This window comes from Malaclemys terrapin, chromosome 14, assembly GCF_027887155.1.
Source record: "Malaclemys terrapin pileata isolate rMalTer1 chromosome 14, rMalTer1.hap1, whole genome shotgun sequence".
NCBI lineage: Eukaryota > Metazoa > Chordata > Testudines > Emydidae > Malaclemys > Malaclemys terrapin.
In genome coordinates, this window is record NC_071518.1 from 2452132 (window position 1) to 2467927 (window position 15796).

The 15796-nt window shown below is 58.4% G+C and overlaps 1 protein-coding gene across 1 annotated transcript in view; it reads right to left on the reverse strand.

Annotated features, from left to right (window-relative positions):
- Window positions 1-15796, reverse strand: part of WWP2 (WW domain containing E3 ubiquitin protein ligase 2) — an 88060-nt gene that overhangs the window by 64463 nt on the left and 7801 nt on the right. Inside the window, exons 2-6 of the mRNA XM_054048801.1 lie at window positions 15534-15618; window positions 13461-13608; window positions 13012-13133; window positions 3647-3784; window positions 2439-2535 (exon numbers count right to left, since the gene is read on the reverse strand). Coding sequence (XP_053904776.1) covers window positions 2439-2535; window positions 3647-3784; window positions 13012-13133; window positions 13461-13608; window positions 15534-15603 — 575 coding nt within the window. The 5' untranslated portion in view covers window positions 15604-15618. The remainder of the gene's footprint in view (window positions 1-2438; window positions 2536-3646; window positions 3785-13011; window positions 13134-13460; window positions 13609-15533; window positions 15619-15796) is intronic.

Below are 15796 nucleotides of genomic sequence, written 5' to 3' on the forward strand. Positions count from 1 at the left end.
GATGTTCTGCTTACAGGCCTGTCTCTTCAGAGAAGAGAATCCCAGCACCTCCCACCAGGGCAGCTGAGACATGAGGGTGGCGCTGCTCTGTCCGCGTGAGCCAGCAGATCCTGCGCATAGAAACACAGGGCTTCTGAAAGGAATTGTGGTGGTGCTGGGCTCTTTGCTCCTTCAGGGCAGGCTCCTCTCGTCCTTCTCCATGTGCTGAGTGCACATGGGCTCCAAGGAGCGGTGAGGAGGGTGCTCACACCTCTGCCATTGCCTCTTCCATGAGGGTGGAGCAATTCCAGAGTCCTGTCTGGAGTGGAAGCTTTAGGGGCTGGGCTCCATAGCCAGGGACACAAGGCTGGAGGCTAAGGCGGTGATCATGGTCTTCAGACTGATGCTCTTCTGTGAGGGCTGCAGACGGCTTGACTCCGGGTGGCCAGGCCTCAGACCTGGGTTGGCTGCGTGTTTAGCACGCTGGCGTGGGTGGTCCATCCCAGTTAGTAGGGGACAGCGCTGCCTTAAGGCGAGTCTAGAGCTGGGAAGTGAGCCTGGTGGCTGCATGTGCCTGCCTAGTGCTCAATGGCGACCCTGCATTAGCTGCCTGTACACGATTCTCCTCTTGGGGTCTGCGTGGCCTGCCCAGCGTGGACACAGGAGACCTCCAGAGGTGCTGAAGTAGTGTGAGCAATTCAGCCAGCAGGATGTGGGGAGGTGCTGTGCTGTTGGCTTTGCCCGCTGTGCTCATTCAAGATCCCTCGTGAGAGCTGGGGTATTTACTGCCCGAATTCCAGCGAGGGTAACGATGTTCTGCCTCCCTACAATTCAGTCTTAGCTAGATGCAGGGTTGGTTAGTGCTGATGGCACTGGACCACGCCGAGCAATACAGGACACTGGCAGCTGGCTACCGGCATGGCTGAACCGAGCCCACTACTGCTGCTCCGGACAAGGAAACCTTATCGGCCGAGGGGAGGGCTCAGACTGCGCCACTTTCCCCATCGAGTGACACTGCAGCAGGGGGTGCGGCTGGGCTGAACAGTAGGCTGGGATGAAGGGGCTGCCAAGAGAAGACACTGCTCAGGAGTGGGTTTGGAAGGAGGGGGAGAGCAACAGGGGGACGGTGGGTTGCCCAGCAGCTTGGGGTCGTTCCCACGGGGTCAGACTGGCTTGGAGGATCATCTGGGGGTATAAAGGGCTAGCAAGTGGCCCAAGCGTTAACAGCAAAGCAACGGAGAGATGAGACGAGCCCCGAGAACATCAAGCTGGTCCTTGGCCTGCCCCTGGCAGCTGTGCCCACCGGCCAGCAGGGGAGGAGCTGAGCATGGGGAACCTCCTGCCCACCCTGAGCCAGGGAAATGGAGACATTGCACAAGGATGCAGCCAGCTTCTTCCCAGCAGAGCTCAGGGGTTGATGCTCCCCGTCTGGATCTCTAGACTGTGCCAAGAGGCCTCCATCCTACTGTGTGGAACCAAATGCTGCACTCGGCCTCCGAGACAGACACGGGCAGCTGCCCAGATCCGCTAGAGGGGACCAAAGGAGCAGGCCCGTCCACAGCATCTCTCCGCCTGCCAGCAGTGCGCCCTCACTGCTCTGCGTCCTCCTCTGCCAAACCTGCACACGTGCCAGCACATCGACATGCCCCAGACTGGCCTCGGGCACGGTGTGAGAGAGGAGAGCAGAGCCACTTCACTTCAGCACCCCCAGCCGCCTGGCAGGGCCTGGCCACTGGAGTGCAAGAAAAAAAACGACGTCTCGGGCAGTAAAAACAAAATAATTTGTCTGGAGCCGAGCGCCGAGGCCAGAGCAGGACAGCGAGGCATTGCCAGCACGGGTGATCGCAGCTGGAGCCCTTTTCCAACTCCGGGCAGGAGTAAACCAGACCGAGCTGCCCTCAGCTGCAGCCTTCCGCATCTCCTGGGGAAGCGCCCCAAGGCCCGCAGGGCACTGGGACCCCATTGTGCTGGGTGCGGTACAAGCACAGGAAAGACAAACGGGCACCTAGAGGGCTAACACTCGAACAGACCCGGGCTGGACCAAGGGGAGGGGGCGTACATGGGGAGGAATCTGCACAGCGTGTCGGAGGCAGGTTCCTTCCTGGCTACAGCCTCCTCGGAGGCAGGTTACAATAAACCCATTTCTCCCCTGCCAGGCAGCCGTCCCAGTCAGGCAGACTCCTAGCCTCCACTCCCCACGACCACCTCCTGTCTGCCTCACCCCTGCCAGGCAGCTCCCCACCCGGCCCTGCCAGGGCATCTCTGCCCCTCAGCTGGCCTGCCAGGGCTGCCCCTCCCTTCCACACACGTCCTGCATGCTCTTTGGTGAGCTCACTGAATGGTCTCCTTTGTAAGCTCCTGCGGAGCCTCACTTCTCAGCCTCCTGCACAGAATCCAAGACCCAGCCCCTCCTGCTCCCATCAACGGACCAACAGGTGTCGTCAGTGAGGGGCCCTTACCTGGATCTACCTCCAAAGCAGTTGGTGCTGGGGGGCTGGTGTCTGCTCTCTGTAGCCGGAGCCATACAGCTGGGATCCCTCGCAGGCGGCTGGGACCCTGGACAATAAACAAGCGGGAAAAGGAGAAAGGAGTGTGAGAGGCTAGGAGACACGTGGGCTGCCAGCTGCCTCCCAACGAGGGAATCTGGAGAGAGAACAGCCCAGCACACTGGGGTGCAGGGACACCTGCCCCTCATGCTGCAAATGCATCTGATACGGTGCATCAAGGCCCCACGATACCCCGAGGGTCTCCACACAGGGCCCTGCAGGGGATTTGGAAGAGTGATGGCCCAAGGGATGGGGGCTAGTAGCAGCGGAGTTAGGCTACTTTCCACAGCGGCGCTCTGCCAACGCCCCTTCGCCCCAGGCCTGGCTCCCCAGCGTCAGTGCTGCCAGCCCTGGGCTCTGCGCACACAGCTCTGCCAGAGTTCCTCAGTCTTCACCTGCAGCCCCCACTTCTCCAGGCTTCACAGAAGCCGAAGCTCTCAGGCCACCCCGTACGATGGTTCTCTCAGGCCACCTGTATCTCGCCGTGGCTCGGAACCCGGCACACGTGGCCAGTAAATGCACCAGCCCAGGGAAAATCCCGCAGCGCAAGGAAGCCCTGCTCATGTCAGGCAGGGAGCGGGCTGAACGAGCGCAACACGTGACAGAGAACGAGACGCCCTGATAGCAAACGCACCCACGCATTGCTGAACTCCTCACTCTGCCAGGCATCATCCCGCTCTGCTCCCTCCCACCACAGGGAGCCCCAACGGGCCAGGCTCACAGCGAACCCATCGCAGCCACCCGAGGCCCAGGAGAGATGGGAGAGGGGATGCAGAGCCCAGGCAGCAGCAGAGGTCCCAGAAAACAGCTGCACCCTTCACTTCCCTGGGGGAGGAGGAGACCTTTTCCTGCAGATCCCACAGCTCCCCTCCCAGGCAGAGCCACTTCCACAAGTTCTTGGGATAATCCGTCAGCACAAGGGTGAGCCAAGCCTTTGGGCAGACTGCACGGCGCTCTAACAGGCTGAGCTGGGGGCCTTACCTGGGAGAGGAGGTGGCTCCTGGCTCTCAGATGTTTGCTCACAAGTCCTTACAGCTGTGATCTCAGCCCTCCCCCACCGCCCGCACTCACCACCTCATGCTCGGAGCAGCGGCCTGCACGTGGAGATGGGCGGCACTCACCCTCTGTCACGGCACTGCCATTAGGCAGGCTTCCCAGATCAACAGTCGGCCCGTCCAGGAAAATCGTCAGCTCTCCGCCTGAAACAACGCTGCCTTTGTTCTCCGTCTGCAGGTTCAGGGTCAGCTGCGTGTTCTCCACTGGGGAGATGGAGGGATGGGGAGAAAGAGACAAGCCACAGTCACCACTACCTGAAAAGTTTCACCTAATTCTAGGTTCCACACCCTGCCCCGCCATGGGGGTTTAGACTCTCTCCATATGGCAGGAGGAGGAAAAGATGAATTCCTCAGCTTCCGGCAGGGTCAGGAGCTGCCGGGACACTGGCTGGCTCTGGTCCAGTTCCCATATACACCACACCAGTGCCCCAGCAATGCTAAGCCACCAAGCCAGCCCCTCAGCTCCCACCAAGGGCTGTCCCCAGCCCACAGGCCATGGCCTCTTCCTTCCCACACAAGAGGAGGCAGGGCCATTCCCCCTGCACTGTCCAAACCTCCCGATGATTGAGGGGCCAGAGCCAGTAAACGTCCCATTGTGAGCAGGCCACACTGTACCACCACCGGGCAGACTGGCCAGACGGGGTCCCAATGGCTTTCAATACAGAAGACAGGATCTCGGGAGTGTGGGAGATGGTGGAAGCGGAGCGGAGGGCTCCAGCTGCTAAGCTGCTTGTAATCATAACTCCTTCAGACAGCAAAGGCCTGGCACCTCGGGGAAGAAAGCAGCCGAGAGTGGCTGGGAACATGGAACGATCTGATGGCTGCACACATCAAGTCACCAGGGTGCTGGAATGGCCCTCACAGGCCCGGCCAATCGCAGCTCTGGGAGCATTTGAGAGGGCCCCTCGCGGTCACTTCGGAGGAGTCCAGACGGCAGCGCCTTGGGTTGGACCCTCTCCCCACCCAAGAGACTGACAAGGCAATTGGAGAAAGAAAATCCCCTTCCTCAACCCCAAGGCCCCGCTCTGCTGAGCTCCACAGGAGCCAGGCTGCTCCCACGCTGGCCACAAGCCTCTGGAGACTGCCCGGCAGGCCGCCCGGCCCCAGCGAGGGGCACATTAGAAACAGAGCACAGCACGCGGGTCCAGGGGGCTGCAGGGCCCAGTTCGGCCTCACGTCAGGCCTGCAGCTTTGCTTCCCCCCTCGTCTGACAGCCAAAGGCTCTTGGGAGGTTGACGAGGTCCCACCAGCTGCAGCAGGCACAATGTGGCCAGACACAGAGCACGGCACCTCAGCCTCGCCCAGAGCTTATTAACCTGAAAACACAGCTCTCCATTCTCCCCTCCCAGAGCCAGGGGACCCGGGCAGGGCAGAACAGGGGAGAGGAAGTTGATTAGCAAACTGAACGACCAGCAGAGGCACAAAGCAGGGGCTGAGAGAACAGCCTGCAGCTACCAAGGTTCGCTGGCGTCCCTTATAACTGGGCTCTGCTCCATCTCACACACAGGCCTGTCAGCCAGCTGAGCCCTGCTCCTCTGGGCCCCTGGGGCAGATCCCCTCAGCCCCATCACAAGGCGGAGCCAGAGCCTTACGTTACACACGTACCAGCAAGAAGAATCCATGGTGCCCGTGAGAGTGAGGGGCTAACAGCACCAGTCAAAGCAAGGCACACGGTAGGCGGCAGCTGTGCACCCTCCCCCCCCCCCATTCCCACAACCCCTGCTACAGCGGGCTAGCCGTGCCTCTGCAAAGTCTGCCAAACTATGGAGCTTCTTGATGAACTGGACCAGCCAGGACAAGATGACAGTCAGCCTCCAGGTCCCGGCCACGGGGCAGGATTTGGATAGTAACAACAATGCCCAGCTACGGCCAGTGAGCTTGGAACACCCAGCTAAGACACAGGAGGCCTCAGGTTTTTGGCGACACCAGCCCAGATGCCTCCCGACTACTTTGCTCAAATAATTTTTTTATTCTACACCACTACTCATCGCGTTTGTTTCCTTGGTACCCCGACAGCCAGTCTCCAGCTCAGAAGCAAGGCAGCTTGGCAGGGGCTAAGAGAGGCAGAAGCCTTCACAGCTGCTCCGCATGCGGCGCCTGCTGGTTCCTGGGCTTCCAGCCTGGCTCTCACCAGCAGCGCTCCCTGCCTTTGACAGCTCCTGCTGGAGCTCAGGGTGCAGAACGGTTTGCGTGCGAGCGCCGCGTTCCCATGGTCAGCTTTCTGAGAGGTCCACCACATGGGCTGAATGCTGCCCGATGTCTCCATGGCTCGCCCACGAGCAGCCTCGCCTCCATCCTCCCAGCAACACTATCCTTGTCTGGGAAGCTGGAATGGAGGCAGAGGGATCACATGACTTGCCCAGGTCACACAGGTGGACCACGGCAGAGCTGAGAACTGAACCAGGTCCCTGTCTGTTTCCTCCCTTTCCAGCACATTCAGGTACTGTCAATGGCTATCGCGAGACCAGCAAGCCCCAGGCCATGCCCAGCTCCGGAGTTGGATTGGGAGGGGCCTGGGGCTTTTCAAACTAGCCCTGGGGCTGCTTCTTCCCCAACAGCAATGCACCTGGCAGTGGCTGCCCCGGCTAGCTGGAGCTCAGGCCAGGCGGATTTCAGCTTCCCAGAGACTAACGCTGCATCGCATGGTAGTCAAGCGATCACAGGTATGGTAACAGCAGCCACTCTCCATCCTGGGGAGGACATGCTCTCACCACCCAGCCATGCTCAGGTCCAGCGCCTTGGGCAGCTGCTTGGTGGTGTTTGGGGGATTGTCAGTGCAGCTGTAGTGGAATTTGCAGAGGACATCAAAGCTGGGGGGCCCACTGGAGGAGAGAGCCAGGTGGTGAGGGGAGAGCAGCGAGGGCATCGGGTGAGATTTGGTGCCACTAAGTGCCACTGGCAGGGTGAGGCCTGGGCTTTGCAGGGCTTTCCAAGCACATCTGTTTGCAACAGAACCAGCGCCTGCCGAGGAATCCCAGGTTTCTAGCTGCGTCTGACCAGATGAGGGCCATGCAGAGAACAGGCCAGCCTGGTCTGAGACTGAGCCAGCCTCCTCTCCTGACCCACTCTGCCATGCACAATTCGGGCGCTTCTGAGGCCGAGAAGTAACAGGACCCCTGCTTACACCATGGCTATGGCACAGGCTTCCACAAACGCCATGTGCTGAAGGCAACCAGTCCTGAGATCGGCCCCATTTGCATGCAAGTCTCCTGGCCTACCATCCTGACACAGACTTTCTGTAACTCTCAGCTCCATGGGGCCAGTGGGGGGCGACAGGCACTATGGGGCCGTAGGATGAGTAATGCTCTCTCAAATTTTGTGCACGCACCACCTCAAGTTTTTATGTAGCCAACTGGCATCTCTCAACTCAGAACAATCCCTTCCTAACTGCTTGCTTTTAGTATGAGCAGAAAATCTTCCTGTGGGTAAAGCACAGATCTAGGAGTCACGAGCCCTGGGCTCCGTTCCTGACCCTGCTGCACACTCCCTGCATGACTCTGGGCAAGTCACTTTCTCCATCTGTACAAAGGAGCCTCCCAGGGGAGACCATTTCATTAGCCTATGCAGAGTGCTTTGAGATCCTCAGATGGAAGGTACTGCAGAAAGCAGCAAACCCCTTTTCACCGGTCACTGCCTGCCATAAGAACTCTGCTTCCCTCAAGCTGTGGAGAAAGCCTGCCCCGCACGCTCCAGGCTCGCTCCTTGTGAGCGGCTAGCAGCAAAGCGCACGCTGCTCTGCGGGCTACACAAGCCCTCATTGTGAAGGCTGTCTCAGCGTAAGGGGGAAGTTAGTCAAGTAGCAAAGACAAGGTGTCTCCAACTGGAGGATGTGAACCTCCCAGCCGGCCTCCTCCTCTTCCTTGCCTCCACCCCAGCTTTTTTTTTTTTTTTTTAAGAAAATAAACACTAGTCGAACCTTCCATTCCCTGTCCCCGTTCGGCACACGGGACGCACAAAGGGACCTCGCTGCTGCACCAACAGAGGGTCCCCTCAAAGGGTGAGCACAAAGGCAGCCTGTGTCCCAGCAAGCAGCAGCATGTCAGAGGGGTTATTAGTATTTTGGGAGGAGGCCAGGGGTGATTAGGTCCTGAATAAGGTCTCAGTTCAGCTGCTCCCAGTGCCTTGCACACAGCATCAGCACTCCCATTTAGTGAGGGCTGGCTGGCAATTCCCTCCCAGCCCATTAAGGGGATTTACAGTTCCAAGAAGTAAGGCTGGTAGCAACAAGTGTGATAAAGGCTCCAGCGTTGAGCCCACACCCAGAGGGAGCTCTGGTCACTGCACACATCTGACGCAGCTCATTGGCGTGAGCATCACAAAACTTTCCACCAGGGCTGGGGCGGGATTGGCTCCTACTGGAGGCCTGTTCTCCACAGGGAAGGTGGCTTAGTCCAACCCGCATGTAGACAGAGACCTTCCGACAGGAGCCTCCAATACATGGGTTTCCTGCCCATTTACTCATCTTCAACTGTGCTTATCACACTGCCATTGCGAGCTCAGACCTACGTCAACTAAAACAATTCCGGTGTAATCAAACCGGACCCAGCCGCCTCCTCTCAGGGAAAGCCCGGCAAATGGAAAATGGGTCTAAATCCCTTAGACCAGGGACTGAGGCTCACACACCGCAAGCGGCTCTTGAATGGGTCTCCTGCGGCTCTTCACAGCATGATATTAAAACCCTGTGATTGAATTATTAACCTGGGGTGGCCACCCTGCACCTGAGAAGGGCCAGAATTTACCTACGTACACGGCCGAGAGCCACAGTAACACGTCAGCAGCCCCCCATCAGCTCCGCCCCGCCTGCCAGCAGCCCCGCTGATCAGCACCTCTCCCTCCTTCCCCATGCCTCCTTGGGGGAGGGGAAGGAGCGAGCTGTGGCAGGCTCAGGGAAGGGGGCAGGAAGGAGTGGGGCCCTTGGAGGAAGGGGTGAAGTAGGGGCAGGGCCTGTAGCAGAGTCAGGGGTTGAGCAGTGAGCACCCCCCTCCCCCGGCACATTGGGAAGTTGGCGTCTGTAGCTCCAGCCCCGGAGTCGGGGCCTGTACAAGGAGCCGCAAGTTAGTTCTGAAGAGCCGCATGTGGCTCTGGTGCCACCGGTTGGCCACCCTGTATTAACCCATCCAAGTTATTAACCAACCAGGAGGCTTTTACTAGGTTATTAACCAATTGTAGTTGGTAAAACAACAACTCTTGGTCAGTCATTTTGCTGTGAGAATAATATACATAAACTCTAAATATCTCCCCGGCCGACTGTTTAAACCTATAGTCGGACACTAAATGACACAATGAATTCACCCGACCATGGCTCTTTTGGGTAATGCCGATCGCTAATTTGGCTCCTGAACCATGGAGGTCTGAGTACCGCTGCCTTAGACCACCGAGAAAGCCTCACACCTGGGCTTTACACACACGGCACTCTGAGGGGCAATTAACTCAGCCTCTGTCAGGCCAAAGGGAGAACCCCCAAGGCCAAGGGCCCAGCCCTGAAAATGCCTTGGCCCCATGTGTGCAAGTGCAGGCAGCGATGGCAAGGGACAGCAGATAACGACAACGGTGTGCACTAGCCAAGTGTAAGAGACCTGGCACAGGTGGGGGAGGAGCCATGCGTAGAGGATGGCAATCGGGGAGCAGGAATCGTGAGAGTCAGGGACAAAGTTGGGCCATGGAGACCAGGTGAGATCTGAAGTCACAACAGGCCTGAAGTCTGTGGTTGCCCAGACAGCTTCCTGGGACTAATGGGCTGTTTAATTGACACTCGGGCTCAGGCTGCAGCTCTAGAAACCTGGCAGGGTCCTAGACCCCAGGCTCCAGCCCAAGCTCAAACGTCTACACTTCAGTTAAACAGCCCCTTGCCTGGGCCGGCAACAGGGTTTTAACTGCCGCATAGACATGGCCTGAGGCCATCCTCCACGAGCCCTGCATCCTTCCTCCTAAAACACTGCAGCAAAAGGTAAAGCACCCAGCCCCTACGTCTCATCCTCAGAAGATGCAGCTGGTTACCTGCTGAACAGCCGTGTGCATGACAGAGGAACGGGGGACTGAAGGGCCAATACCAGAGTGGCAGCACTTGGCCCTCCGGCACCCCTTCACTTTGCAGCCCACAGGCAGAGAGATGGGAGCAGGGCCTTTCATGCAGGAGAGCGAATTGGGCCCTGCCCAGGGTGTGCACCGAGGAGCAGGGTTAGCTGCATATCAGCCTAGTCCCACTGGCCATTAGCTCTGCAGCATGAGCGGAACAGGAGTGAATTGTGAGGAAACGCAAAGCAATCTCAGCGAAGGCCTTCATTGGGGCATTCTGGTTTGGCACAGCAGCGTTTACAAAGTTATTGTACAGGCGCTGACAGAGCCGACTTGTTTAACATTCATTTCAGGCAGGCTACAGATTTGCTTTTATGATTCTCTGCTAAAAGAGCCTTTGCTTCAGCGAGCTCCTTTGACAGCACATTCATGAGGAGGGGTCGACTGCAACTTCCCAGAGGCCTGGGGGTTTGTTGCTGGCTTCCTGAAAGAATTCCTTGAGGTTGTGGCTCCAGCGGTTCTGCCTGAGGTGCAGAACGGAAAGCAAAGAGCGCGCTTTGCAGGAGCTGTAAAACCCTGGCAGATGGTGCCACTCAAGAAACAGGAGCCTGTTGATGTAACTTGCAACCTGAGCAGCAAGCAATAAAAACAAGAGCTTTCATTTGTAGGCTGCAGCCTCACACGTTCGAGTCACTCCAGGGCCTGCCCTGCTGTCCGCAGCTCAGTGAATTGTACAAACACAAGGGCGGGGGGCGGCATGGCCCCATATCGGCTTCCATGAAGCCTCCAAAGCGAGGCCACCCGGGGACATTCCTCCTGCCCAGCACCAGCAGAGCACCTTCGAGTCCCCACAGCATCAGAACAAAGAGCCTCTTCTCCAGCACAGCGGCAGAGGCCTGGGGCAGGGGGCTAGGCCGTAGTAAATTAGCTGTTTTAAAGGTCCCTTGGGAGCAGCTCCACAGAAGGCTGCAACTTGTTTTCTATGACTAGGCCCTTTTTCCCTGGCACTCTGTCCCCCCGGCTGCTGCGGCGCAGCCGTGCCGTGCCAGAGGAGAGGCCGTGCCGAGCGTTGCAGAGGAACCTGCCAAGGCAGTCGGGAGAGAAGCATGTTTGAAAAATGAGGTTTTTGGAAAAGGAACCCATTTTGGAAGTTCATTTCTCACACAGCCTGGTCTGTTAGCGCCAAATGGATTCCATTTGCCAGGCCTGAAAGCCGAGGCCCGGCGGGTTCTTTGCCAAAGACACAAGCCCGTTTCTTCCTACAGTTTCTGAAGCTCACAGCACTCATCTGGAGGGACAGAGGGAGCTTGGGCACAGTCCCAGCACGCAGGAGACCTAAACATGCTGCCATGCCCTTTGTTGAGGGGGAATGACGCTGACATACTGCTGGAGAATACATAGCTGGGGGACCAACATTTGTCCTTGACAGCTAATAAAAACGATGGAAACACCCAGCCAAAGACTTTAAGACACAGTTAAGGTTGTAAGTATGTATCAGTAACTTATAAAAAGTCTTGGCAAAGCTTTGCACCCACATGGTGACTATCACAGATGTCTGCCTAAGTCTGCAGACAGACAGATAGGACAGCCTGGAGAGGAGTGAAGGGCCCCGAATCATCTCAGAGGTGTGTTGACTCTGAAGCCTAATAATGATCATTGAAATGGCAATAAAGTTCACTATTTCGCTGCTAACCTAGACACATAGGGAAGGACCAGGAGGGTTGTTCTGTGAAGATCTGCACAAGTGGCAGCAAGCGGAGTGTCCTTTCAGCACCTCCACTGGGGGGAGGCTGGTTTGTGGGCTGGGCTTAGGACAGCAACCCCTGGCCCGGGCTGTGTCAGACGGCTAGGGAACACCAGCGGGACTGACTGGGCCGGGAGCATAGGTCACCGCGTAGGAAGGCTGTGGGAGGAAAGTGTGACCAGCTCAGATCCCCACCCTCATATACAGACGCCTGCTGACCCTGGGCCCCACGCCAAACAGCCAGAGTAACTCCACTTGGTGCAGGGCTCTCAGTGCCCAGACCCAGGGGCAGCCCCGTGGCCACTATTCCACTCTGCACTGGATCCGCCTTGTCCCCACCCACTCCTCACTCCTGGACCCTCTCCAAAGGCCCTGCACTCCCAGGGAACCTCAGCCCAGGGAAGCCACACTTGCAGGGGGAGAGCCCTGGAGCCCTCCATTCTGGGCCAGTGTTCAGAGGAGCACCTTCCAGCTCCCAGGCAGCCCCTTGCAGACACAGCTGTGCGCTGTAGCTTTAAGATTCCTCCCCTCACAGCCCACTAGGTCGGGGGGGAACAAAATCGGACACTTTTTTCAGTATGAGCAAAAACAGCCAGTTGCCTTTTCCATTCATTTTCCACACGGCCCCCTGGGGACACAGCCCACTGAAAGGGCTGATTGTGCCCCTGCAACGGGGCGCGCACAGGTAGGGCGGGAGCAGACAGCACCTCCAGGAGAACAGGCATGGCACTTGGCTGGTCGCCGAACGGGCAGCTGGGGACCGTGGGCCTGCCAGGCTGAGATCCAGACCAAGCCGCCATCTCCAACACACGCAGCACAGCAGCACTGTCCAGCTCCATGCATGGGGGACAGGGACACGGGCATCCGGCGTGTCAGAGAGTCCCCACAAAGCCCCTGGTGATTCTTCCCACCCCATCCAGAGTACATGGGCCTGGTCCTGGCAACACTGCCCAGGGAGTGTGCTGGGGACACTCACCGCTGGCAATGCCCAGGAGCGACTCAGCCTAACCCCTGGCATGAGGGAGAGTCTGGCTAAGTGCCGTCTCCCTCGGGGGAGAGGAGGCCCCTCTCGGCTCTCAATGCAAGGTTTGTCCTTCGAGAGAGGCTGAGAGCTTTGCTTGGAAGAGACAGAGCAAACCTTCTCCTGCCCCACGCAGCCGCTAGCCCAGCCCAGGTCCTGAATGGAGGTCTTTATGCAGCCGCCACCACCACGGGCCACACTCGGGTGACCACAAATGGCAGCAAATAGCTGTGAAGTTTGTGTTTCCTGCCGGCAGTGGCACCCTGGCCAATTAAGGTATGGCTTCCATCACACACCGGCCCCGAGCGCCCGACAGGCCCGCCCAGCCTCACACAAGGATGCCTTGTTCTCTCCCGGGGCAAGGGATTGAGCTACCCCTTCTCCATGGCACACACCTACCGAGGCAGGAAATCCTGCAGGACCACGCTGGAGGTTCGAGGTAGAGTGAGCTCAGGAACAGCTAGATCTGGCTGGTGAGATGGTAGCACCATGGGGAGGCAGGTGCCGCTGCCCGATGCCAGCAGCTGAGGAGGCCCCAACCCCCATGACAAGCCGCTCCCTGCTTTCTCCAGACAGGGAAATGAGGCTCAGGAAGAAAGCAAAGGCCAGGCCAGGCGTCCGGGCCCCAGAGTAGCTTCCACTCATACGTACTTTTCCCACCATTCTTCTTCAGGATGTTACACAGGCTGATGGAAGCTGTTCCTAGCAGCTCGTTCCTCAGGGTGTGGCAGCTCCAGACCTTCAGATCCAGGTGGCTTTGAGCTGTGACGTTCCTGGAAGGCAAACCAAGAGGAGGGCTGTCATCTCCCCACCTGCTTCTCTGATGCCAAGCTAGCAGAGCAGGACCAGGCATGCCAGGCACAGAGGGCAGAGAAGAGGCCAGGGCAAGGCCCTTGGGACACCCAGGCCCCCACTAGCTTCTCCATCCAGCACAGCACATGCACACCTGAGCGTGCACCCTAAGCTCCTTCCAGCCAGCCAGTGGCAAACGTTCCAGGCTTCCTTACGCAGCATGACCCAGTGCAGAAGTAGGGAGCTTGGTGCCAGCTCTGGGGTGCCTGCATTAGCCCCAACCCCCTGGAGTCCCCAGGGGTTCTTACACGATGAGGATCTCATTCCAGAGCAGTTCAGAGCTCCCAATCCGCTTCCCTGTCTTCTTGGTCTCACTGGGAAGTCCATCCACCATCACCTCCACGTAGGAGTTGATCCGGGACTGGCGGCTGTGCACCTTGGGTTTCACTGACACAACTAGGCAGAAGAGAAAGAGGCAGAGAGTCACGCAGCTGTAGGCAATATGCAAGTTGTCCCCACCCAGAGAGGCCCAGATGCCACACAGCAGCCGCCAGCCCAAGAAACCAGGGCCCAAGGTTTACTACTGGCAGCCGGGTCTCATGGGCCAGACAGGGAGACATGTCCTGGAGACCCGGGAAAGGCAAGGCCCCCCAGCCTGGGACCGAGAAATCCCCCCACCCTGAAGGGCACCCTAAAAAGGGAATAAAAAACAGGAGCCGTGTGAAAAGAAGTGTAGACAGAAGTCAGGGAAGCAGTTCCAGGTATCTGGAGCCCCCTGGTGGCCTTAACAGAGTTCTGCACACACTCCACCTCCCCTAAAGCCAAGGAGACCAAGGCATCCACTGGTGACGGCCCCGGGACAGAGGGAGAAGGGGAAAGTTGGGCAGACAGCCAGCCAGCCCCCAAGGCTCACATTGCCTGGACATGCAGGGAGACCTTCCAGCCTGGCACCATTCACCAGCACCAGTTTCAGAGGAAGCCCCAAGAGGCTGAAGGTTTGACAATAGGGAATGCACCCTCCAAGAGACAGCCTCCCTGGCTCTGCCTCTGCCCGCAGAAAGACCCCATCCTTCCTCCCCCGACTCTCCTCATGTCTGGGGCTACGAGGCTGCCAATCCCCGACCCAGGGGGAAGCACCAGGAAGAACACATCTTTTAATCTGCACTCTGCTGCACTGGCCGATTGGGGTGAAGTCCATGAGTGACGCTGACGGGCCAGATGCCAGCTCCTGTCTCTCCGTGGTAAGACTTACAAGGATTCAGAAGTTCACATTGGTTACTGGCTTGGTGACACCTACTTACAGAACACACCACCCCACACTAGCCCGGCAACAGCTGAGTGGGCCAGGTGGGCCCAGTCAGCTAATGAGGCTGCAAACAGGGGAGCTTTAGGCTGGAGGCAGCTAATTAGAGAGGCTCATGGGTGCAGGAACAGGCAGGGCCTGTAAAGCCAGGTAGTGGGCTACAGACTGGGCTGCGGAGAAAGGGCAGTCACTCCCTGGGAAGAGGGAAGAGTGTTTGGGGGCAGTTGGGAAGGCTTCAGGAAGGCAGGCAGCAGCCACTCCTGAGAAGAGGGTTCTGGGAGCTGCCACACCCAGAGAGAGAAGGGGAACCAGAGAGATAGGAAACAGTCCAGGGAAGGCAGAGAGATGAGCCCAGAACTGCTGACTGGAGGAACTAGAACCCAGAGATGAGGGCAGGTCCGGGTTCCCCTATCAGCTGCTGCGAAAGTGGCACTGGGGCAGTGACAGGGCAGACTGCCTAGCAGTGCTGATGGACTGAACCCCGGAAGGGGGAACACAGTCACCTAGCCAGAGGGCTAAGTCACAAAGACAACACTGAGGGTCCTGGAGCCGGAGGAACTGCAGACCGCAGTTGGAGTGACGGTGTGCAAACCGCAGACTGGGGTGTTGACCTCAAGAGCTAACCCCAGAGTGGCCAGGAGGAGGCACCAGCCCAGCAGTGAGTGGAGCGCCCTGTGACAGGGTGTCTGTCCTGTTTTTGACAGTCTCCCCAGAGGTAGGCGCTCACAGTCATGGGCTGCTCCAGACAGCAGGACACCCTGCATTCTCCTGGGCACACCCAGTCTCTGGCTGGACTGGTGCAATAGCAGCCTTCACTCAACAATTACTCCCCCCCAGCCACAGGCTCAGGAGTCCAGGACTAGGGCAATCTCCCTTCCCCGGGGAGCAGGTGGTCACTGACAGGCGCTGCTTGTCTGAAGCTGGCAGGCTGCCTGGGCTGCTGGAGAAGGAAGTTAGGACAAGACAAGCCACACTTGAAAATCCACATTCCCCAGCAGGACCAGAAGCTTCTGGCCTAGCCAGAGTGCCTGCTTCCCCATCTCCCAACCCCCGGGGCGCCCACTGCAGCTCTACTCACCTTTCACAGTGAGCTGGGACTTCTCACAGGCCAGCCCTGCCGTGGCCCTGCTGGAGCTAGCAGATGCCATGTCATCACCATGGGACTGGAAAACAGACACAACACCTTAGTACAGCTCCATGCTACAGCCAGGCTACCTCGGGGCTGGGATCTCCAGGGATCCTGTCACTGCCAGGACAGGAGACCCCGGTGGGTCGGGGATTCAACAATGGACCAGCAGTGAACTACCCCCTTCATGTGGTATTGGGGGAGCAACGTTGCTG